Source organism: Panthera tigris, chromosome D2, assembly GCF_018350195.1.
Source record: "Panthera tigris isolate Pti1 chromosome D2, P.tigris_Pti1_mat1.1, whole genome shotgun sequence".
NCBI classification, from domain to species: Eukaryota; Metazoa; Chordata; class Mammalia; order Carnivora; family Felidae; genus Panthera; species Panthera tigris.
This window is the reverse complement of record NC_056670.1, coordinates 38,604,568-38,628,627: the sequence shown is the minus strand read 5'-3', so window position 1 is coordinate 38,628,627 and position 24,060 is coordinate 38,604,568. Positions and strand designations below refer to the sequence as shown.

Below are 24,060 nucleotides of genomic sequence, written 5' to 3'. Positions count from 1 at the left end.
TACAGGTTCCTCATTCTGACAGCATTCCCCATCCTGTGACTTCTCAGGATCAGTCATTTTCCTTCCCTTATGTCCCCCACAGAGGCCAGCAGAGCAGGACAGGCAGGCAATCTATTTCCCCACAGGTCCCTGGGCAAGCCCTGTGTGCCAGGCCCGGATCTCTGGGAGGACAGGAGTGTGGCTCAGATGTGGATCCAGAGCAGGTCACGGATCGGGGGGACGCACACAGTTATTCCACGGACCCGGAGCAACGTCTGTGAAGACGTGTTTCCGCAAGACCACTGCCGTGGCTGCGGGGATGAGGACAGAGACCCGCAGTCAAGGCTGCAGGCCAGAGGGGGACTCAGCCCCCCCACGCCAGCCCCACCCGCACACTCACGCAGCAGCAGGCCGTGACGGTGATCTGGATGGTGTTGCGGCCCGGCTGGCACACGTGCTTGAGGTGCAGGGGCTTGTGGGAGGTCTTGTTGTCCCCGCGCTCGATGGTGAGGGGCGTGGCGTTCACGCTGACCTGCACCGAGGCCGGCCAGTTGGTGTTCATCTGCCGGTCCTCGTGGTGGTAGCACTTGAACTGCAGCTCCAGGTCGGACCTGAGGGGGTGCGGTGAGGCTCAGCTGGCTCTGCCCGGGGCCTCGGTGACGCCTGGCCACCTCGCCACAGCCCGAGTCCCTCAGGGCCACGCGTCCTCCGCTGGCACCACCGCCTTCGCCTCCCCGGGCTCTCCTCTCCCACCTTGGATGCTCCCCCTGCCCACATCCCCAGTCCAAACCCACCGCCACAGCCCAGAGTCCCCTGCACTGTTCACTCCAGCCACACCCCACAGCTCTGCCGGTCTCCTCCTGACCGCTCCCCGCAGCCCCTCTATCCTGTGCCCCAAGGATGGAGACAGAGGAAAGAAACGGACAGACAGTAATGTGACAAGACCAGCTAGGGGACCGATTATGTCCAAACCAGACTCCAGTTGGGAGCAGCACCCAGGTCAGCCGGCTCAGTGTGGTCAAGGCACCGAGTGAGCTGTGCGTGCGCACGTATGTGCCCAGGGCAGACCCGTCTCGTGCCTTTTAGGTGCTCACTGGGCAACTAAAGGTTGCCAGTGTGAGTCCTGCGTGAGGAGGAAGGGCCGAGGGTGGAGACATCAGTGGGTCCCGGCATTCAAGAGAACTGGGTCTGAGTCCCAGCTCTGCCGCTTGCTGTGAGAAGCCCTGCAAGCTAATCAGCTTCTCTGGTCTCACTGCCAACGGCACAAGCATCGCCCACTGGCAAGATCAAGGTAGTGACATCATGTGTGGAAGGCACAGAACACAGGGCCTGGCCTGGCCAGCCACCTCCAGACCTTGTACTCGAGTGTGTCTGGACGTGTGAGCAGCTGCCTGGCTCGGCGGCAGCCCCTTGCAACCTGTCGGACTTGCTGGTCCCGCCCAAGCCAGCCCCATCCCTCTGTGTCCCGGCTCTAGCCACAGCAAACCATGTTCAAGTTCCTCTTGCCAACTCAGGGCCTCTGCATTGAATACTGCCTTATTGGCCTTTGGGTCTGAGCTAGCCACCTTTTCCTCTGGGAGGTCTTCCCCGATCAGTCTCTCAGGACCAGGGTGAGTGACAGCTGCTTCCCTGCTCTTAGGCCACCATACCTGCCAAGGCCTGTGACATCCCCCAAACCTTGCAGAGAGCAGGGCCCAATCAATGATGCTGAATGGGTGAAGTTGGCAGGCAGAAGCTGCCGTGATCTGTTCACGGCAATGCCTGGGCTAGGGAGGTCACCACCGGGGGCTTCCTCCCCCTTGCTTGAGCCTGTGCCCCCCGCCATGACACTCACCTCCACATCAGCGTCTGGTGGACTGTGGGCCGCAGGTGAAAGACGTGGTTGCTGACAGCCAGGTTGTGCTCCAGGCGGAAGGGCTCCAGCACCACGCCGTCCCGCACGGGGAACGTGAGCCGCAGCTCGTCATTGTGGTTGGCTGGGTGGGGAAGGAGCTGGATGAGCCCCGTGCCTGTGGCCACACGGGCACACAGAAGCACGGGCTCCAGGGCTGTGGGTGGAGCTCGCTCGCCCACACAACACGCACCCTTAACTGCACGCTCACGGGGCCACACAGGCGTGTGTGTAAACAGGGCCACAGAAGCTGGGCTCTTTGCCTGCGTGCACACCAGGGAGCCTGTTGTTTCTGTCAGTCCACCCGACCCTATCCTGACCACCCCTGAGTCCCGTGTCCCACTCACCCTGGCTCTACTTCCCCTCTTATGCCCACCTACTCCCCACTCTGGAAGCACCAGGCTTCTCCGCCCAGCCCCTCTCCACAGCTGGGAGCCGCTTTTCCTTCCAGACTCCAGCTACTCAGGAAGGTGATGAGGAGGACTGTTGGCAGCACAGCCCTTCCCCAAATTTCCCTTCTGGGTGGGGCTTATCTGCTTTCAAGCCCTCCTGCCCTTGCCACACACCCAGCCCCCACAGGCAGTCCAACTTCCAAGCCCCCTGGCTCCTGGCCCACTCACTGCAGGGCCCTGGATGGAGCTGGCCAGACAGAGGAAAGAGGTGGGGCTGGCCAGACAGAGGGAGGAGGTGGGGCTGGCCAGACAGAGGGAGGAGGTGGGGCTGGCCAGACAGAGGAAAGAGGTGGGGCTGGCCAGACAGAGGGAGGAGGTGGGGCTGGCCAGACAGAAGGAGGAGGTGAGGCTGGCCAGACAGAAGGAGGAGGTGGGACTGGCCAGACAGAGGGAGGAGGTGGGGCTGGCCAGACAGAGGGAGGAGGTGGGGCTGGCCAGACAGAGGGAGGAGGTGGGGCACTCACCTGGGGGTGGTGGCAGAGCGCTCATATTTGGCTTGATGTCAGGCGGGAAGGGTGGTTTAACGTCTTGGCTGGGGGACAGGTACGGGGGGATGCTGCTCCCGGGGGTCATGGGGGGCGTGGGGTTCCCTGGAACAGGTGAGTGGGGGTAATTTGCCACAGGAACTGGCCTAGGAGGCTGGGGGGAAAGAGAAACCACACATAGGTTATGGGGTCACAGGGATAGGAGGGACTATGTCTGTGGACATACACCCCACCCACCCCACAGTCCTGGGACTATGGTTCCTGGTCCCTCAAGGGAAGAGAGCCCTCCCCCACCCCTCGGGACATACGTCTATCCTGGTCAGCACTAAGGCCTCTGTCTCAATTGGAAGACAGGTGGGCCTAGGAAGGGCCTTCCCACCCTTCACTTGGGTCACGGCACTGCAGTGCTAGGCAGGTGCAGGGTCCCCTGCCCACTTGACAAACAGGGACACAGACTCAGGGTAGGGGGGACTAGTCTAATGCAATCTCAGGAGGAGAGGCGAGCTGGAGTGAAGCCCAGGTCTCTGGTTGCCTACATAATGACTCTAGGCCATACCCTCCAACCCCCCCAGCTCAGGGGGTCCCCAGATGGAGTTGGGCCTGTAGCATCCTGGGCAATTGGCACCCCAGGAGCCCCTCACCCTTCTGGTCCCAGTCTTTATGCCTCCCTGGCCCACCTGCCTGGACCTGTGGATTCCGTCTGGGCATTACTGTGTCCCAGAGCTGACGACCTGGGAATGCACCCTGATCCATGGGCCCGGGGACGGCATGGCCCCTTAGACACACAGGTGCACGGGGCTTAGAGCTAGGATGAAAACTGGAACATACCCTATTGACGTTCCCCTGGCTGTAGTTACTGTAGCTGCTTCCCGAGAAGGTGTTGTTTTGTCCATTAAATTGCTCTGGCTGTTAAAACAAGATAAACAATGTGATGAACGTGGAAGGCAGAAAAGCTACCAGAAGCCTGCTTTCTTTCCTGATGTGAAAATTGGCCAGCGGTGCCATACAGGGGATGCTGGTGAGGCCCATCCAGTGCTGCGGTGCAGAGCGGGACAGGGGTGGAGCAGGTCACCCGCGGGGACAGCATTTCCTCTCTCTTTCCATAGCTAGTGATACAGCATGAGTTTACAAAAAAACCAGAAACACCTAGTGTGTTAAAGCTGGAGCAGCGAAGGTGGTCATGTAAGTCAGCATGAATTCTCGCCAAATATACGTAAAAGTGTTTCTAGAGCAGGCTTCACTCCTGAGATGTACTTTACAATAATCTCAAAGAAGGAAAAAGCGAGGGACATTTGGGTGGCTCAGTCGGTTAAGCGTCCGGCTCTTGATTTTGGCTCATGTCATGACCTCACAGTTGAGTTCAAGCCCCCGTTTGGGCTCTAAGCTGATAGCACGGAGCCTGCTTGGGATTCTCTGGCTCCTTCTCTCTGTGCCCTGCTTCTGTTCCCTCCCTCTTTCTCAAAATAAATAAACATTAAAAAAAAAAAAAAAAAGAGGCAGGAAAAAGCTATGTACCTGAAAATATCTGTGATACTGTTACTTCCAAAGTGAAAAATCAGAAACAACCCAAATATCCAATAAAAAGTGAACAATAAAATAGGGTGTGGTTATGTATCCGTAGAATGTTAAACATCCTTAAAAGAATAAAAACCATGGAGGGGCGCCTGGGTGGCTCAGTCGGTTAAGCGGCCGACTTTGGCTCAGGTCACGATCTCGCGGTCCGTGAGTTCGAGCCCCGCGTTGGGCTCTGGGCTGATGGCTCAGAGCCTGGAGCCTGCTTCCGGTTCTGTGTCTCCCTCTCTCTCTGCCCCTCCCCCGTTCATGCTCTGTCTCTCTCTGTCTCAAAAATAAATAAAACGTTAAAAAAAAAATTTAAAAAAAAAAAAGAATAAAAACCATGGAGACTTTGTAGCAATAAGTGACACGCTTGTGATTTCACATCAAGTGAAAGAAACAGATTCAAAATTACAGCCTTAGTAACAGTCTCAGAACAGGCTGATGCCCATGTGCGTGTAGCAAAACAAGGTTTAGAACTAATATTAATATATCTAGGTGGACGCTTTTTCCTTTAAAAAAATGCATTTTTTAAATTATTATCTCGTGTGCTGTAAATAGTGAAAGGAGAGGAGAAAACCCTTGTCTGAGCCCGTGGGAACAGGAAAGGACATTTTGGTCGCTGCACGCATGGCTCTGAGGACAAGATGACACATCCTGGAAGTCTCTGCCTGCCCCCTGGTGCCTCAGGGGAACACAGAGCCAAGAGGACACAGGTGGGGGTGGGGATGGGAGGTGGGGAGGGAGGAAGGGGCCTGTGGGGTGGTAGAACTCACCTTGTAATACTGCCCCATGTTGACCGTGGGGGGTGGGTACTGCCCCGTGCTCGGCTGGCTGGGCATCCTTTGCCCGGGGTAGTTGGGAGAGGTGAGCGGCCGTGGGGGGTTGGGGGTAGGGTACTGGCCTGGCTGGGTGGGGAACTGGCTGTTTGGTCCATATTGCTGGTTTCCATAGTTGGGCTGTGGCGGCAAAGGAGAGGAGAAGGTGTGTGTCAGTGTCGTGGGGCCAAGCTACTCACCAGACGGCCACCTCACCTCTGTCCTTGCTGTTTTCCACTGGCAAACTGCCCCCTCCCCCACCCGGAGAGAGGAGGCTGAACCAGATGATGTCTGAGGCCCTTGCTGCTCTGAGACACTAGGTTCTGGCTGTGCGGCTGGAGGCCCTCTCACCGTGAAGATGTCTTCTCCAAGTACCCTGCTCCCCGAACCGAGGGCACTTTCAGAGCCTCTCATTCCTGCCATCGTTGAGGGGGCCCTATTCCAAAGCCCCCTTTGTGCCTCTCCTAGTACTTGGTACGTGACGGGGGAAAGCAGACAACAGGATGTGCTTCCAGAGAGGGGACTCCCTCGACCCCTGCAATCTGAGGCTGAATCGGGGAGGCACTGTCCCCAGAGCCCGCACTGAAGAGAACGCACAGCCACTCCGTTCTGGGCCATCTTGCAGGGGTGGGAAGAAGCCGCCTTGTGGAGGTTCCAGACAACCCTTCTCAAGACAGGCAACTGAGAGAGAAGACAGCTCCAGGGAGGGGCAGGACCACTGTCCTCGGAGATCTACAACGTGACACATGACACACCGATGTCCACCTCGTAGCTGCCTTCCCCCTCTGTAAGATTAAGTGACCCTCAGGGGCCACCTGCCGCCCAGACACTCCAGGCCATCACGTCCTGTGGAGTCGCTGGTTCCCTCTCCCTTGTCTGTTGAAACTCCTGGTTTAGTAACTGTCTCTCTATGGAGGCCCAGTGGACCCTCCATAAATCCTCGCTCAACAAATGAAAGCAGGATCTGAAGGTAAGCGGTGGAGGAGGGAGGTGTCCACGCCAGTGTCAGAGAATCTGCCACTCATACTGCTGCGATACGGTGGCCGCTCTGTGTGACAGTGGGGTTCCTGTCACGTCACCGGAGGAGGAACGCGGGTGGGGGCTGGGGCCTTCCCACCAGACTGCAGAGGAGGAGTCCTGTGTGGCACGGGGCAGTCTGGCACCTGCCCCTGGCCCAACGTGCCAACAGCTCAAAGGTTCTAGAAGCACGCCGCTGCGAGGGAAGGCCTGCCTTCCCAGGCAGCGTCAGGCCACGTGACTACCCGGCGTCACAGCCCGGAGCCAGGCGTTTTGTAGCCGGGGAGCATCAGCATTCTACGAAGAGGATGATTTAGTAAACATAAATGAAGGCCTCTGGCGGGCCCTGGGCAGCGCAGCACAGAGGCAGGCACAGACGGATGTCAGAGCAACGACTAGGAATTCCTTTCCCGATCTCCCTTCCTGCCATCACCTCCTTGGGGGCCCGCAGCCCTGAGTCTGGGTCTGCACATGCATCTCTAGCCCGGCCAGCAGGGAGGCTGGGAGTGTGAGCACAGAAGGGGTGAGAGAGGGCCCAGAGCTCATGTGGGGGGCTGTATGTGGGAGACAGAGGCCCGTGGCTTGAGCCCCCAGCACAAGGACAGCCAGGGCCTTGACAGCCACGGTCCTTCTCTGGCTGGTACCTCCCTGCACCCGTGCCCACCCAGGAGTGTCTGGGTGTTTGAGGAGGTCCCTGACCTCTCCCTTAACTGGATTCAGGACGCCTCCAACAATGGCCGAGCCCGAGCTAGGGTGAATACTGAGGGAATCACAGAGACCTTCGAGGAACTTAAGGTTGGACTCTAAACCCACTTGCAAGCCCAAGCTGAAGGCCACAGTTCTGAGACAGGCAGGGGGAAGCGGGTCTGAGAATAGGCAGCAAACAGACAGCTGCCGGGAAATTGCTCAGCAGGGAGCCTCGCCTAGGTAAGGAATCGAGGCAGGCTCCCTGAGGAGCGTGGGCGTTGGGCTAGGATTCTAGGGGCCCTGTGTCTTTTGCTACTGAACTAAATCCTTACCCAGATAGGCCACTTGCTGCCAACTTGTTTTCCCGTTGCTCACTGAAGGCCCTATGACACCCCCTCCAGGAAGTCCTCCTTCTCTGACCTCAAGCTGAATTCCATACACCCCACCGTGCATCACTGCCTTATGGGTTCTCGCTTAGACCTTCTCTTTCCTGCTGAGGTCTCGGTTCCCAGAGGACAGGTGTGGGTTTTACTTCCCTAAATCTTCACCGCCCCCTTGGCTGAGCTGGCTGGGCAGCCAATTAGGCAACGTTCCTCCCGAAAGAGCAGCTGACAGTTGATGGAGAAGAGCCCTAAGAAGCACGCTGCCTGCCTTCCAATCACTTCTCTGATGTGCACAGACATTAGATATGTACAGGGTTTTGTCTCCTCTCTTGCTCTTGGAAGTGAGAAGCCCTCATGCGGATGTGAGGAATGTGGACTCGAGGAGGTTTCGCTCCTTACTCAAGTCACCCAGTAGCCAGTCGGCAGCTACAGCTGTCCGTGCCCGCCCGGGGCCAAGCGCCCTGGGTACAGCCCCTCATTCAAATCTTCCAAGCAGCCCCAGGAGGTGGGCTGGACCGTCACCATCTTTTATAGGTGAAAAACCAAGACTGAAGAAGGGACACGGCTTGATCAAGGACTTCCAGCTGGGAAATGGCAGAGCTAGCTGGTCTTAAAGCCTGGAGCCCGATTCCTCAGTCCTTAGGCTTGGCCTTTTGGTCCAGGTTTTGTCCAGGTCAGTTCGTACCCTTTCCAAAGTACTGCCCACAGTCCCTGTGTTTTCAAGCCCCAGGTTTCCCCCCTCCCCCTCCCCGCCCCCAGCTCCCACCGTGAACGCCACCTGCCTGCCGTCACACTCACCTCTCCCGGGTATGGCCTCTTTATGCTTTGAATAGGCAGGGACTGGGGCCGGGGCCCCGGGTAGGTCTGCTGGGGCATCCGCTGCCCATGGGTGCCAAAGGGGCTGATGCCGGGCGGCCGGGGCTGGTTCATCCCCATGGGAGGGCCGCTCATCCCCGAGGGTGTCATGCCAGCCGCCATGCTTGCGGGGTTCATGCTGCCCCCCATGGAGGCAGGCCCCCGCGGCCCGGGCTGGTTCATGAATTGGCTGTTATACGCCTGGGTGGGACCCATCTGGAAAGAGGAACAGACCTTCAACGGGAGAAGAAGAAAAAAAAAAAGAATAAAATGCCACATGCATTGAAAGTGCAGGGAGGGAAGGGTGGGGGAGGTGGGAGGCTCTGGGTTGGGGGGCACTTTCCTGTGTGGCTGCAGCTGGTGACCAGGCCCCAAGGGAATCTCTGGCCCCCTGGGCTCACCGCTGCCCTCTGCAGGCCACACGGGAAAGATGCAGCCCAAGGGTGTTATGGGGTGGGGGCGCAGTCACTCCAGAGAGCAGGCAGCATTTCCAGGGAGGCAGGCAGGGAACGGGAAGAAGGTGCAGAGGTGGGGAGGGGCGTGGAAGGATGGGGGGGGGGGATGAGGATGGAGGCAGGAGCCCCTTTCCTGGAAGCCCTGGCCCCGCCCTTGGCCAATGGAGACACACCCTCCATCGGCAGTCTGAGGCAGTCCCAGCTGTGCCCATCCTACGGTCCCCACCTCCTGTCCCCTGTCCTGCACTCCTGCGGGGAACCCCCTCGCCTCACATGCCATCCGTCCTGAAGGTCAGGGGAGTAGAACTGGGACCAGGGCTCAACCCCCAGATGGGATGACAAGGAGTATATGGTCTTCAGAGGCCACCACGGGGACAGACTGGTGACAAGACATTTTAGACATGGAGTCCACTCTTGGGCGAGCAGCAGCCCAGAGGGCACTGAGGAACCTCCTTCCCCATTCTCAGACACGCACGAGCCACAAACCCACGCGGAACAAACACAAACCCCCCCCACCCCCGCCACACCCACGTCCTGACACACACCTTTCCACGTGCCTCCAAGAAAGCCCAAACACACCCCGACCCCATCAGCTTTCCCAGCACCCAGGGCACTGACACCCCAGGCCTGACTCCCCGGGGCTGCCTGCCTTGCTGAGTGGGCCGAGGCTCGACTGGGACTGATGGGGCCCTTACCGGTCCGTACTGGTTTATATCCTTGTTCTGCGTCTCCTGCAAGGCTGCCACAGTGGCCGTGGCCGTGGCCGTGGCCGTGGCCGCCGCCGCTGCCACTGCAGCTGCTGCGGCAGCAGCCGCCGGCTGAGTGAAGTCAGCGGGCGGCCTGGTGTGCGGAGGGATGCCCATGCCTGCGGGGGCGTTAGGACCCCCGGGGTAGCTGCAAGCGAGAAGAAGGGAAGACTTAGATACCTTCTGAATCTACAGATGAACCGCGGTAAGCCCTGGGCTGGGAGGGAGAAGACGGGTCATTCCCAGCCCTCCCGCCCCCAGCTCAGAGACAGGGGAGGTGTTTAGACTCAGAACCCAAAGGGGCGCGGGGCCTCCTGTGGGCTGGCAGCCCTTCGTGTCACTTGGTGACCAGCAAGCCGCCGTGTTGGGTGCTGGGCGGCACAGACTCTCGCGGCCGCTAGAGGGCCGCGGAGAGGGGTGAAGCCCGAGAGGTGGTCTTGAGGAGGAATGGGCTGCCTCTGCCTGCCCCCCACATCCCTGCGGCATCTTCCTGGGGTTCTGTGCCCCTTCCTCCCTTCCTCTTGACCCTGGTGATTCTTGACCTCGTGCATCTCTGCCTCCACAACCGGCAGGGCGGTGACCTGCCTGACCTGCGTGGAGCAGCTCTCCCCCCGCTGCTGGGGCCGCCCTCTCCGTGGGTCCCAGCATATACAGACACCAGGCACAAGGGTCACTCTGAGGCCCGAGCACACGGTCCCATCACCACGGGCCTGACGGCAGCTGCTGTAGTGTCTGACTCACAGATCGGCCTCAAAGTGGGGAATGATGTGCCAGGAAGCACGGTGCTGGCATTTAAACTGGAATCTTCCTCCTGGGTGGAAGGCTGCTCACCTGGCCCCGAAGCCCCCGCTGCCGGGGTAGTTGGGCCGGCCGTACATGCTCTGCTGGATGTAGGGCTGAGCGGGCCCGGCCTTGGCCGAGAACTGTTGCTGCTGCCCAGCAAACTGGGGGGAGTTGAGGCCGGGGTTGCTGGTGGTCATGCCCGATGCCATAGGGTTGCCGCCTGGATTCATGGGGTTGTTGGCATTGGCCATAGGGTTCCCGAGGACCTGTGGGCAGAGAGTGGTTGTCACTCAAGCGGCACCCCAGGTGGCATGGGGAGGAAGAAGGAGACATGGGGAGGGGGCGGTTGCGATGGTGAAAGAGGGAGAAAAGAGAGAAAGGAGGAGAAAAGTGGAGGCATGAATTGTTCCCAGAGCATATGAATGCTTCGAAGGGGTAATGCAGCCCGGAAGCGGGCAGCACAGAAGAGGAGAGCCTCAGCCTGTGATCGAGTGAGGCAGGGCTGGTCCTGCCCCTGGTGCCAGGTGGAAGGCACTGGACTTCTCAGCCCTCCCCCTGCCAAGGGTCCTGGATGCCCGGAGGGTCGGGCCACACAGAGGCCCTGGGATGCTGCTCTGTGAGGGCGAAGAGAAGCCCATCTGCCAGCTCCGGAGGGTGGCGGGATGCTGGCCGAGGGGCCCCTGTGCCCCGAGACTGCAGGGAGGCCCAGTGGTGCCCTCCCAGGTGGCAAACAGCCCAGAGCCTTCCGCATGGCCATGGCAGAGGCTGGGCAGGCGGGAGAGGAAGGAGTGGAGGAAAGAGGAAGGGGCGAGAGCAGGAGGCAGGTTTGGCCAGGCGTGTGGGGAGGGGTTTGTCACAAGCTGAAAGCTCACCATTTTGCTAAAATCTAACCCAGGTTACCCAGTGTCAAAGACCCCAGACACTGGGGCCCTGAGGCCAGTAACAGCCAGGAAGTTCTCCCATTTATCCAACCAAAGTAAACGTGGGCTGGGGAAGAACTGGCTCTCCGTCAGATGAGACTCATTCCCCAGGAAGGGCCCCAGACCGGGGACGGTGTGTAGGTGCCAGCTGCCACCTTCCTGAGGCAGGTGTGGAGGGTAGAGGCGTGCCCACAGCTGAGTGTGCCCTGAGAGCCGGTCTTTCCAGCCGGGCAGAGCCCGGGAGAGTCAGGAGGGCTGGCACGGGACGGGGACCCAAAGGCCCCGGGGCTCAGGGGATGGTCCTGCCTGGGAGGGGCCGGGGCTGGGGGCAGGAAAGGCTCTTACCTGGCTCTGGGATGTGTTGGTCACTCCCCAAACCGTGGTGACCACGGAGAGGGAGCCGGGAGGCTGGTTGGTGTTCTGCTGCCAAGGGACAGAGTCATAGGGGAACGACCCATCACTGCAGAGGGAGACAGAGGGGGGTTCTCAGGGGCCGCGTACACAGGAGGGCCCCGCCACTCCACCACGCTCCGCAGCTCCCAGCCCAGCCCAGGTGACCCCCGTCTCAGCCAGCTCTAGACCCCCAGCCCTGACAGGCTGTCTGACGCCGAACAGGTGACATCGCACGGTGACAGACTGTGCCAAGCGACCACCTCTCCCCGCATCGCTGGGGACACCCCCATGGCTGTCTGTCTCACCTTAGGCCACCGAAGTCCACAGGCCGCGCTGCGAGGAAGAAGAGAGAGCCGCAGGCCCAACCTGAGCTCCTCCTCCAACCACGCTCTGACATGAAGTGGTCCCTCCAGAAAGCTCTGGTTCCCCCACACCCGCTTCCCCTTGGAACTTCCCGGTCCCTTCTCAGAAAAGGCCGGAAGGGCCCCAGTCTTGAATTTCACCTCTTCCCCCTTCCTCCTGACCCTTCAGAGCAGGTTGGCCACACAGCCCTGCGGATCTGGACTTTGGCAGGAGTTTCCTTGCGTCAGTCTCCTTCCCGACTCTGCATCACAGGTACAGGCCTGCCTGCCATGCTTCCTCCCCTGCTCCCAACCCCAGTCTCTCCTGCACATCCCTGCCAAGCTAATCTCCCTCCAACCCCCAAGACGCTCTGCGTGATCAAAGACCTTCCTTGGCTCTCAGTGTTTACAAGGCAAAGTCCAAATTCACACACTTCAGAGCGATTTACCCTGTCGGCTCATCAGCATGCCCTGCCTCCCAGCTTGGCTCCCAGCTCTCCTGGAGCAGCCGTACCCACGTCTCCCCAGTCTCGTCGCTAGGCCCAGATGTACCCGCTGTGTTTGGTGACATCTCCTGGGAAGCCCCTAAACACCAGAAGCAAGGACTTAACCTTAGGCCCAACACCCCATCCTATACACAGTAAGTGCTCATTAATGGCCTCCTGTTAGTTGCTGCAAAGAGTGACTCCAGGGAGAGGGAGAGGGCTGTTGGGGTTACAGCATCGAGAACACGCCCGAGGCCCAGCCTTTATGAGTGCTGAGCCAGGGCTGTCTCTCCTCTGGAGCCTGTTCCGCTTGGACTCTGGCACCTCTCACGAGGAGAACATCCCGGACACGGCCCCAGAAGGAGCAGAGAAACAGAGCACCCACATCTGCTTTAGTGGCCCTGCACAGCACCCCGACGGGCAGCAGTGAGGCCTGCCGGGCAGCACTGCTGGGTACCAGGATGGGGGAAGGAGGCCTGGAGGAGGGTGGCGTGGTAGAAAGTGCCTCGTGCCTCTGCTGGGCTCGTGCCTTCGTCACAGGAAGTCGGCAGGAGGCAAAAGCTCTCACTCACTCCTGGAGAGCTCCTACCCCAGCTGAGCAGGCCCTGGGGGTGCTGGGAGCCAGCCCAGAGGTCAGGACTTATAGGAAGGAGACATAGTCCTGCATGACAAGCAGCCAGAGAGGAGCCGGGGGTCTGAGTTTCACGCCTGTTTCTTGCCAGGCCGAACCCTCGGCAGTCAACACAGTCAAGGCACGCGGGGCCCTGCAGGGGCGGTCGGACTGGAGGGCAGGACCAGGGCACTGTCTGCCCAGGCTTGCTCTTCCCCGGCCTCACACCCTCTTGCCCGGCCAGCCCCTGGCTTCCTTCCTATCTCTGCTCAGAAGTCACCTCACTGGAGTGGCCTGCCCCGACCTCCTGGTCTCAGAGAAATCCTACCGCTCCCTTTGCCTCCTATCCTGGCTTTTTTTTTTTGGGGGGGGGGAGGGGTACCCTGGATATAAGTCCTGTCCCTCCCTGGCTCAGGGGACAAGTTCCTCCTGCCAAATGGGCCTAAGAATGGTACTCCCCCACTTTCCAGAGTTTTTAAGCTGTAGGTCATGAAACCCGAGCGGGTCAAGACATCAAACCAGCATGAGGGGAAAAAAAGAGGGAATAAAACAGAAAGTAGTTAAGCATGAACACGTGGTGAGAATACATATTATTCCCTGAACTTAACATCTTGATTTTATATACACGTATGAGCGGGTCCTGGGTCACAGCCGTTAATACGTGCATTTACTCTGGGTCTCAGTCAAGGAAGATCGAGCAACACAGGCCTCGGTCGTGTCAGTCTGATGTGGCTCAGAGAGACGAACGCAGACAAAAGGGCTTTCTCAACTAGAAAGGGACACAGGCTGGAGCATTACTCGTGATTTCCAGGGGCAAATAGCAGGCCAAGAACCTGAAGGGGAGGAAATGTCCTCGGGAACCAGCCCTCCTGCCTGCTCCCTGCTCCTGCTGGGAGCATCGTGTCTGCATCATGTTTGATGATGGGGGGTGAGGCCGGGATGCACAGGCCAAAGGTGACAGACACCTCAAACTCTGCATCTGGGATGGCCGATGGGGACCTGGGTGCCCAGAGAGCTGGGGGGGGGGGGGGGCGCAGCAGCAGCACAGGCAAGTAAGCAACGAGCCTGCTCGTCAGCACAGTTGGGCTAGACCCACCTCTCTGGCACAAGTCACAGAGGGCTGGGGTACCATCTGGTCACGGGCCTGGCACACCACAGTCTCGAAGGGAGGCCCTGCAGGCGACAGTTTTAAACAACGGAGAGGAGACCCCTAGACACCAGCTGTCCTGTGAGGCTCATTCTAGGTGTGCAGGATTAAACACGGGACTCCCATCAGCTTAACAGAACACAAGGGTGAGTCTGTCTTCTCTCCCCAGTCCGCCTGCCCCACAAGCTCCCATCAACCCTCCAGGCTGATGGCCCATTCTGCCTGAGGTTCGTGTCCTTTTAGCACGCACTCGGCAGGCTCGGGAAGCAAAGCCCTCCGGGAGCCCCTGTAGCCCGGCAGGGCCCCGCCTGAAGCCTGGGCGGGGAGCCGGCAGCTGCTGTCTCACCGCCTCGGGTGGGGAGGCCCCGGCTCACCAGGATACTGCACAGGCCCACAAACAGGCTCCCAACTGCCCTGCAGCTCCGTGGGTGGGCCTTGTGGGCGGAAACCAGCTCCTTCCTGTTTCGTCCCCTCCACCCCAAAGCCGGTGAGAAGCGACTGGAACCATCGTTCCCAAACTGGGCATCCCACCGCCCGGCTGCAAGGTTCACCCCAGAGCCCAGGCACATACCAGGAGCGCACGCGTGTGGATGGGGACACGTATGTGTGCGTGCACATGAGCCCCGCTGACATGCTGCTGTGCACACGCGGGGGAAGAGACAGGCACACGCATGGAGGGGCGGTCTCGGGGACTTGCTCGCCCCCACTCGCACCTGCTGCAGAAGCAGAAGTGGCAGCCGCACCAACACGGCTGTGACTCATCTCCTGGGGAGACGGCTCCTGCTGTCGCAGTGAAGGCTCTCGCCCCCACAGGCCCATGGCAGTCAGCCCTGCCGACGCCTCTGCCCGGACTCAGACACCACCGCCAGGGGGGCTGCCCGGCTCCGGCTCCCTGTGCCCACGGAGCAAGGACAAGCCAGGTTCCTGGGCCCTTCCAGTGTGGGAGGGGGCCCAGGGTGATGAAGAAGAGGCCTAGAAGGCCTGTGTACGGCTGTGTAGTTCTGAGACTCTTCCTTCCTCCGGCAAATACTATTTAACCTGCAGATAAGTTCAGCCCAGGTCGGGAACCACTCTCTCCTCTTACCCATACCTGGTTGCAATTCAAAGGGAGGCCAGGGCCCCTGGAGCTGAGAGAATCCCACTCTTAGGAATCCTGCCTCCTTCTGTGCGCCCTCAATCCAGCACGGCCTGGTTTCATGCCACAGCTCCCCCCAGCTGCAGTCTAGCCCAGCCAAAATTGCCCTAAGAATCCAATCCACCCAGAGAGACAGCAGTCCCAGAAGCCGCTTGGAATCTCAGCAGAGCTCTGCCTGCCAAAAGCTCCCTAATACGGGGACAGGCGCTTTCCCATCTCTGTGCCTCTTCCCGGTCTGGGATGCTGTATCCTCACCCTGAAAAAAATGCCACTCGTCCTTCCCAGGCTCCTCTTCCAAAGGCCACCTCCTTCAGGAAGCCTTTGCCGCATCCACTGGCCTGAGCTCTACTTGTTCCTCGCATTCCTAGGGCCCGACTGGGGGCCCAAATGAGAGCCCTCCTGCCTTTTTCCTTCTGCCCCAGGAGTCCTGAGTTAGGCTACCTGTGCCTGGCATGATGTCTTCAAACCTATAGGGCTCAGAAAGCCTTTGCTAACCAGAGAGAAAGCCCACCTCTCCACACTCTCCTCAGAGGGATGCCTGAGAAGGGAAAACGGCGCCCATTCCTTAATTCCGATTGCTGACCACTCACAGTGCGTTTGTGACCCCACGGGCACCGGCACCCAGGAAGTGAGAGGTCCTGCCCTCTGGGGAGAGGGACAGAGGGAAGCTAATGAAGCAGCTCCTTACTCTCTTTATGCCTCAGTGTCCTTGTCTGTAAAATGGGGATACTAGTACTTCTCTCAGAAGGCTGTCACGAGGATTACACGAGCTCACACGTCTAAGGCACAATGGCCACATCTGGCATAACGCAGGCACCTAAAAACTGCTGGCTGTTGCTGTTGTTGTTATGATTTATCGCGTGGCTTCTAGAAGCAAGGAACTGTGTGAAGGGACTTTCACCCGAGAACACATTCCCTTTAACGTGGGCTCGACAGATGCATCTCTTAGGAGCTGAGGCTCACAGGGTCCCAGAGTTTGTCCAGGGCAAGACTGCCAGATGGGTCTGACCACGCCCCACTGTCTCGGGGAGCTAAGGATCGGGGAAGATGGCGCCTCCCTGCTGGAAGATGGGGATAATGTGAGGGCAGCTATGACACGCTATGAGGGACATCTCGCAGTCCCTGAGAATTCCAAGGGGCACAGCTTCCTGAGGATTCTCAGGGAAGCTGCCCAGCATGAAGGGACAGAGGGCCTGTAAAGTTTGGTCTGAGAGACAGGCTGCAGAGAAAACCCAAACAGTGACCCAGGAAAAAACACTCTATCCATCAAATCATTAGCTTTGGCCCGCACCAAGTATCCTGGCAGATATTCAGGGACTCCAACCAAACATTTCTGAGGCTAATACTCAAATGGCAGAGGGAGGCCCTGTGGTACAGAGGCTAAGTTTCTGGGCTCTAAACCTAGACTCTTTATAGGGTCAAACCTGGGTTCTGCTACCGACAATTTGCATCAACTTGAACTTAAGGCAGCTCACCTTCCTCATCTGTAAAATGGGATGAACGCTCTCCTAAGATGAAACATACGAATACAAGTTCGGCACAGTGCCTGGCACAGAGTCCCTGCTAAATTGTACATACGCTCTCCTCTCTGTTTCTCCAGCCTGACTGCACGTAGGTAGGCACCCATGCTTACTTGCTCATATAATGATGGTGCTTAGAAGTTCTGCAGAAATGCTATCGATGAGAGGGAGTGTTATCATCATTCCTGTTCGTTTTCTGAGCCTCTGAGGCTTTGCTTCAGTGTCCCTCTGCCTTCCTGTTTCTAGTGAACTCCTACCTATACTTCAAAGCCCAGCCTGGATACTCCCTTTTGTGATTCTCTTAAGCAGAAGCAAGGACGTTTTCCTCTATTCCCTCAGCTCTTTTTGTCACATGAAAGAGCTTTTCACGCTGCAGTTATAGTAGACGATTTACATGTCTGTTTGGCAGCTCCATGGGCACTGACTGATGTTTGCTAAATGTGAGAAAATGAGTAAAGCCCAGCAAGAGGGAGTGATGATTCCTGGCTCCCGGGTACCTCCTGTGGCAGTGTCTACACAGACATTCATGGAGGGAAGAGGAGGGGAGGGCTGAGTTATTTCTTCCCTTGCATTTCTAACAGCCACTTTATTTGGGAGAAATAACGAATTCCTATTAAGGGTATTGTCAGACCCTAATTAATTTCCCTGATCTGGCTATATTGGTCCCGTCTCCATGCAAGGCTGTAGAGTTACCATTAATGAAACACCAAGCCAGTGAGGAGCTGAAGCTCCCACCCTCTTTAATTTAGGGGGACCATTAACACTGCTCTCTATCATCACAACGACTCGGGCCGCTTCCTTTCCTCCCTGTGGTGAAACATAGAGGGAAATGCGTCGCTAACTGCATATTACAGGGTTTTAAATTTTATCAATAGGAAGGAGGAAAGGAAAAGATCCTGTATCTTAGCAATCTGGAACCGATGGAGCAGGATTTATGGGTCCTTCAATCCCCCTTTCATTTCTTTCTTTCTTTCTTTCTTTCTTTCTTTCTTTCTTTCTTTCTTTCTTTCTTCTTCCTTTTTCTTTTTTCCTTCTTTTCTTTCTTTCTTTCTTTCTTTCTTTCTTTTCTTTCTTTCTTTCTTTCTTTTCTTGCCTTTCTTTCTTTCTTTCTCTCTCTTCCTTTCTTTCCTTGCTTGCTTTTCTTGCTTTCTTCCTCGCTTTCTCTGTCTTTTTTTAATTTTCTGGGGGCAAGAAGGGCCTGTTACCCTCTGAGCTTTGGGTATGGCTACACAAAAGCAGCTAACAATGAACGCGGTGAAGGTAGTGTGATGTGACCAAGGAAAGGAGAACACCAGGGGTCAGCTCTGAATGACTCCTTCTTCGTCAGCTGACGAGAGTGAGAGCGCCAGAGTCTGCCGGCACCGAGCGGAGGGCTGGGGGAATAATGACTGGCCTGTGGGACATCTTGTGTGCCAGGCCCGGCGGCAAGCACATTCCAAGTCCTGCACTGCTGTTATTCTAGTGCTACAGATGAGGAAACTGAGGCACAGAGAGGTTACAGAGCTGCCCAAAGTTCCCCAGCTGGAAGATGCCAGGGCAGCAGCTCGCCTCCCGCAGCCTGGCTCAGGGCCTGTGCCCCAACCTGCCGCACCGAGGGGAGCACCGGGGCCGCACCCAGGCACCTCTCTTCTGGGGGTGCCGCAAACCCCTCTCCTGGAAGAAAGGCAGCACCCCTTGATTCCGGAGTGTTCCCCAGCTCTAGCGGGCTCTGGCTGTAATTAAACGAAGAGTGTAAACAAGATGTATTAGGCTTTTAATTACTTTTGCAGCACTGATTTGCATATGGACAATGTGCTAATCACAAATGGCTTTTTTAACCACTCATGAGCAAGAAGAAGGCAGAAACGTCTGCCGGCAACCAGTCTGGGCCGCTGCGGGCACTGTGAAGGGGTCCAGCTGCAGGACCGTGGGCCTGAGGCCCCATGCTGCCCTGGGCTGGCCTCTCCCGGCCCTCCTTCTCCCGCCCGAAGCTCTGCACATCCCTGTAAAGTGGAGAGCACACACCTACCTACAGCTCGCTCATCAGGACCAGACTCTAAGACGGCCCATCGACTGCTCCGCAGACCACAAAGCCCTCCCCAAACGTGCGGGCACCCGACACTCCTCCTGACACCGTCACCCTCAGCAACTGCCACGGGCTGCCGTCGGCTGGCCCCTTCTGACGCCTGGGGCCTGCGTGGCAACGAGTGCCACCATGTGCCTATCGGCTCGAGGGGTCATGGGCCCCAACTCCCAGCCTGGTGCTATGGCACCAACCTCCATGTAACCTTTCCTCTGAATGTCCACGACGGGGCGCCTGGCTGGCTCAGTCGGTCAAGCGTCCGACTTCGGCTCAGGTCATGATCTCACGGTTTGTGGGTCTGAGTTCTACGTCAGGCTCTGCGCTGACAGCTCGGAGCCTGCAGTCTGCTTTGGGTTCTGTGTCTCCTTCTCTCTCTGCCCCTCTCCCACGTCAAAAATAAACAAACATTAGAACAAAAATGTAAATGGCTGTGACCATGCGACAGTCACACAGTTCCCCAGAGAGAGCCTGGGGCTTCAGGCTTCCAAGGCTCCCTCACCCTTTTATTTACTTGTCCTCAGAGCCTACAGACAAGGACCCCTGAGTTTTCAAACAGCCACACATCTCAAACACCAAATCCTGGACATCACAGGGTCCTCAAGCTCACCTGGGTTAGGGTCTCCTTAATTATAAGGCAAGAGGGGCTTCTGTCCCCACGTCACTCAATACACTTGTGGAGGAGGATGGTCAGAAAAGTTTCCTTTCTGTGAAAATACTTGACTTTCTCTTCAATTTTCTTTCCTTCTGGTTTGGGAAATTACATGAGGACTTAAAAGGTGATGCCCCTTATGGGAATTTCCTGGGAAATTCATGAAGCTACGAGTAGAGACCAACCGGTCTCAGGAAGAAGTGCTACTTTAAGGAGGCCACATTCCACGGAAGCAGCTGGTCATCCATCACTTCTCCGTGAAACCTTCCAGGGCACAGGGCTCTCCCATCTCTGAGAGGCTGCTGTTTTGCATTCTCCATCATTCCGTGAGCACATACAGGGAGCTGAACCAGTGGTACAGGTGGCAGGGCACTGGGTAACCAGCCAGTGGCTCTTCGGCCCACTGAGGGAAAGCCACTTCAAACTCCTAGAAGGCACCTGCCCAGCTCTCAGATCAAACCCTTGAAGACCAAGGCCCATGTCGTCTGGGCAGCCTCTTGACAGCCATTTTCCTCCTTTGGAACCCCAAGGCCAGGCCGACCTGTCACCGAACCCTAACCCTGCCTGGATCTGGCAGTTCCCAAGTCGCCTCACTGGTCTTACTTCCCCAACTAGCGAGATGCAGCCCCTGGAGCACAGACATCCCTCATCTGGTGAACTCCAGGACGGGACATTCTCATGCTGGCAGCTCAGCTCAGCAACAGCCTGGCAAAGGCCTGGCCGGGGTCCAGATCCATGGCGCCCCGTGGCCTGAACGGTCATGGCCAAGCAGGTCTGAGGCAGGCCTCTAAGCGGGGCTGCAGGGCCCTGGCCCAATTGGAGGGGGACAGGCTGGAAGGACAGGACGTGTGAGGCAACAAGAGGCAGGATGAGTCTGGCGGGGCAGAGTGGGAACAGACTAAAAGAAGGGTAAATGTGAGCTGGGTAGTTTAGGCTGCATTCAGCCCCACCTAGTGCACAGTGGCTGGCAGCTGCTCAGACGGACAAGACCTGTGGCTTTTTGCTGAGCCAGGGTGAGGGGAGGAAGGCGGCCAGAGGTGGGTTTTGTCTCTCTAGAGCAGTGCTTCTTAGCCACAGGTGATACCCTTGGCCCCAAGACTGTGTGAAGGTACTTAAGCACCGTGGGGGCGGGAGAGGGGGCAGTAGAAGAACCGAGTGGGCAGGGACCGAGATGTTAAATGCCCTGCAAAGTCCCGCACCATGAAAAAATGCCCTGGCCCAAATGCCAACAGGGTACCACCCACCAGGAAACACGCACAGAAGGGGGGCTGTCCTGAGTCTGAGTGGTCACAGGTCGGGCTGAGGGTGCGGTGAGGCAGTGGTGACGGGCTTGCCGTCCTATAAAGTGCTTCTGGCAGAGGTAGGGAACCACGTGTTGGGGCCGTCCTGTCTGGGCAGGGTGCTGGACCTAAGGAGCTCCCCTGGGGCTCTGAGAATCAACAGTCTCCAATTCAATTTGTGGAGTGTGGCCAGTGCCTGCGTCCGTGGCAGCGCCTCAACGGCGTGAGCCAGGTCTCCTGCGGGGTGTTCTGGGTCGCGGGTGCCTCGGTCGGGCTGGGTCACGAACGGGAGCCTAGCTCTGACTGCAAATGCACCTCACCCCGAAACGCGCTCGTTGGCGGGACCCGCAGAGGAAAAGCAGACAGCGTGGCGGGTCTGTTGCTCGGCCGGCAGAGCACTGGGCGAGGGCGTGCCCAGCTCAGCAAGGCACCTGCGGAACACTTAGCCACAGGACTTGCTGGGCCCGAGCCCACAAGCCTTCTGAGGCCGGTGCAGGGCAGACCGGCCAGTTCCTCAGTGCCTGATGGCCTCCACCACGCCGTTCCCACCTGTGTCCCTGGGCTTCTGGTGGCCCCACCCCTGCGCTAACAGCTCAGCCTCACTCGGCTCCTGCGTGGTCGGCCTGGGCTCGCTCTGTCCCCATCCATCTGCCGGTGGGACCATCAGCTCTGTGACGTTCTCGAGCCCCTTCTGGGCCCCGGGTGTCTCCGGGTTTGCCCAACATCTCGCTCAGGAAAAGGGGGAAGACCCTGGGCTCAGGATGGTTACCTTTCAGCCCAGAGTCTAGAACCTCAAGAAGAGACGGCCCTCCACTGAAGGGACAAAGCAGTCAGGCTGGGTAAGACCAGCGCTTGCAGCCTCCGTTGTCACGCTGGAGAAACGGCGCTCACCCACACGGATTTAAAGAACAGCGGCATTTGAGAAAACAGGGAATGTCCTCACGGCTGCTCAGAGGCCCCCACCCCAGTCCTGCCACCTGAGGGGCTCTTCCAAGGGCACGTCGGGGCCTGAGGGCTGGCTGCCCAGCGCCCACCCCTGGAGGCACGTGCCCACTCACCTGTGCGACAGAGTGGGTTTCATGGAGCTCATGGAGTTGAGGGGAGGCTGCATGGGGAGTTTCCCGGGGGCGTCGCTCTGGCGGCTCTTCTGATGTCGGAGAAGCAGCAGGCGGCCGAGCTCCTCGCACCAGGAGGACAGCAGGGCTACGAGGAAGGACAGGATGGTCAGCGGGCCCCGCGGCCACCTCCTCCTGCCACACCCACACCCCCGTCGCGGGCCCACACTGGGTGCTCCCACCTTCGTGTGACACTGGGAGAGCCACTAAGCCTCCTCACCTGTACAGCGGGACTAACACCCCGAAGGAAGGGCTAAAAGGCTCCTGATGCTGGAGGAGGGCAGCAGAGGGGGGCGCATTTCAACGGCTACCTCTTTGAGAAGGACAAGCCCAGAGGCGGCAAAGAGGAGAGACCGGACATGACGGAGGGGACGTCAGGGGTCACACCCCCGAAGCAAGGGAGGGAGCCACGCACAGACCCTGTGTGGGGCGAGCTTAGGAAGGGCCTGCCGGCCCACCCCCAGACTTCTCAGCGAAGCCTGAGAAGCAGCCCGACATGGCTTCTCCCCCTCCCCAGAGGTAGGGCAGGCGGGGAAAACTTCACAAGGAATCCAGAGCCTTCCTGGAGCCTAGTGAGGATCCCAGCAGTGCCTGCAGGGTCCTCCCCGGAAGAACTCCCCGCAGAAGTGCCCATCCTTCCAGTCAGCCCAGCGGCTGGCCCCTGTGTGCTGGGCACCCACGCTTTGGAGAACGAAGGATTTCCAGGGCAGAGGGCGGCCCACGGGTGGGGGATAAGCTAGAGCGTGTGAGGGGGCAGCAAGGGCAGAAGCACAGGAGGACCCTCCATGCCCAGGCTTAGAGACATTAACACCGAGAGAAAAGTAGCTGAAGTTAACGGGGTGCTGGGGAATCATCTTCCACCGGCCTGAGGTAACCACCAGGGGCCAAAAGCAGCTTAGGCTCAGTCTGTCTGGCCAGGCCTTCCAAAGAGCATGAGGGAGTCCGGAAGGCCGGGCTGTCACCACCTTGCCGTGTGAACCCACGGAGCTCGGAGACCCTCTCTGGGCCTCCGTTTGCTTGCAGAGGAAGAGGGATAACGACTCCTGCCCTGCCTTCCTCCCAGGGCTGTGGTGAGGGGTAGACGGGAAAACTGCTGAGACGATTGCGTGGGAGCAAAAAGGGGCGACCACACCTTGGCCCCCTCCTGCCACGAGTACTTCAGCCGGACTGGTCTGTCTGATGGCTACGGAAGTAGCCCCGCCAGGCAGCCGGGGGCCTTTGGAACCAGGACGGCTCAGCTCAGCCACTTGGCTGGGTGCAGAGCCCGCTCCCTCATTTCCAGGCTCTCCCATCTAGATGCTGTACAACATGCTTCCACGCCCTTCTGTTCAAACCTGCCCTGCATGATCCAGAATGCCAGCTGTTATCCCCATTCTACAGATGAGCAGACTGAGCTCAGGCAGGTGGAGTCCCTCGCTCACAGTAACCACGCCTAGACGGGCAGAGGCACAGATGGTGTGTCCCCTGCCCCACACCCCAGTGGGGAAGCCCAAGCCTGAACCAAAATGTGGGGGAGCGGATGAAACCCTTCAGGAGGCAGACACCAAGTGGCTGTGGTCTCCAGCCCCGCCAGTTCAGTGAGGAACCCCTCAGGCCACGTGCAAATCATGCCCGTTGCCACGGCCAGCTGGCACTGGGGGAAAAAAAAAACAAAACCTTGAGGCACAAAGCCCTGCCTGGAGGGGTTGCACAGGGCTGTCGCTTCAAACTGCCCAGACCCCGGGGAGAGTGCCCCATTAGCCCGAAAACCCGAAAGGCAGGGCCAGGGACCCCCTGAAGTCATATCACACTCTGCCCCTTCTCATGGCTTGATCAGTAGTGGGGGGCTAGGGGTTCTTTCCCGCTCCTCCCCAGGCGGGCAGGGGCCAGGGGCCAGCCACTAGGACCAGCCGGAGAACCCTGCCCATGCCGTCCTGCTGAGGCTGCCCGGGAGCAAGGTCCACCGGTTACCAGGGACCCGCTGGGGGCTCAAGGACAAGAGAAGGGCAGCGGTTCTTGCAGGGAACGGGGCGGGGTGGTGACGGGCCCTCCCAGCTTGCTGGGTTTGTCTGCTCTGCTGGTGCAGGGGCCTGAAGACATCCGGTCAAGGAGGAAAGTGTGGGCTGAAAAGCAGCCTGTGCCCTCGGCCAGGAGAGCACCTGTTTCTGCCTCCAGGAGGGGCTGCTGGGGGTGGGGGGCAGCTAGGTCTTAAGAGATATGTCCTGGCCCTCTTTGTGAGGCTCATCTTGCCACCACCTGCACAGGGAGGCCCCTACCCTGGCGTGTGTCTGCCCAGAACCAGGGCAAAGCGCCCCTAAA

At 58.6% G+C, this 24,060-nt stretch overlaps 1 protein-coding gene across 6 annotated transcripts in view; it reads right to left on the bottom strand.

Annotated features, from left to right (window-relative positions):
• Positions 1-24,060, bottom strand: part of ZMIZ1 (zinc finger MIZ-type containing 1) — a 233,121-nt gene that overhangs the window by 13,529 nt on the left and 195,532 nt on the right. For 5 of the 6 annotated variants that reach the window (XM_042959832.1, XM_042959833.1, XM_042959834.1 and 2 more), the window contains 10 exons: positions 21,706-21,850; positions 11,371-11,485; positions 10,154-10,371; positions 9,272-9,470; positions 8,065-8,355; positions 5,138-5,320; positions 3,636-3,713; positions 2,787-2,961; positions 1,814-1,955; positions 380-590 (listed from right to left, as the gene is read on the bottom strand). In XM_042959832.1, the coding sequence (XP_042815766.1) occupies positions 380-590; positions 1,814-1,955; positions 2,787-2,961; positions 3,636-3,713; positions 5,138-5,320; positions 8,065-8,355; positions 9,272-9,470; positions 10,154-10,371; positions 11,371-11,485; positions 21,706-21,850 (1,757 nt within the window). The remainder of the gene's footprint in view (positions 1-379; positions 591-1,813; positions 1,956-2,786; positions 2,962-3,635; positions 3,714-5,137; positions 5,321-8,064; positions 8,356-9,271; positions 9,471-10,153; positions 10,372-11,370; positions 11,486-21,705; positions 21,851-24,060) is intronic. The other variant, XM_042959831.1, reaches the window with a different exon arrangement.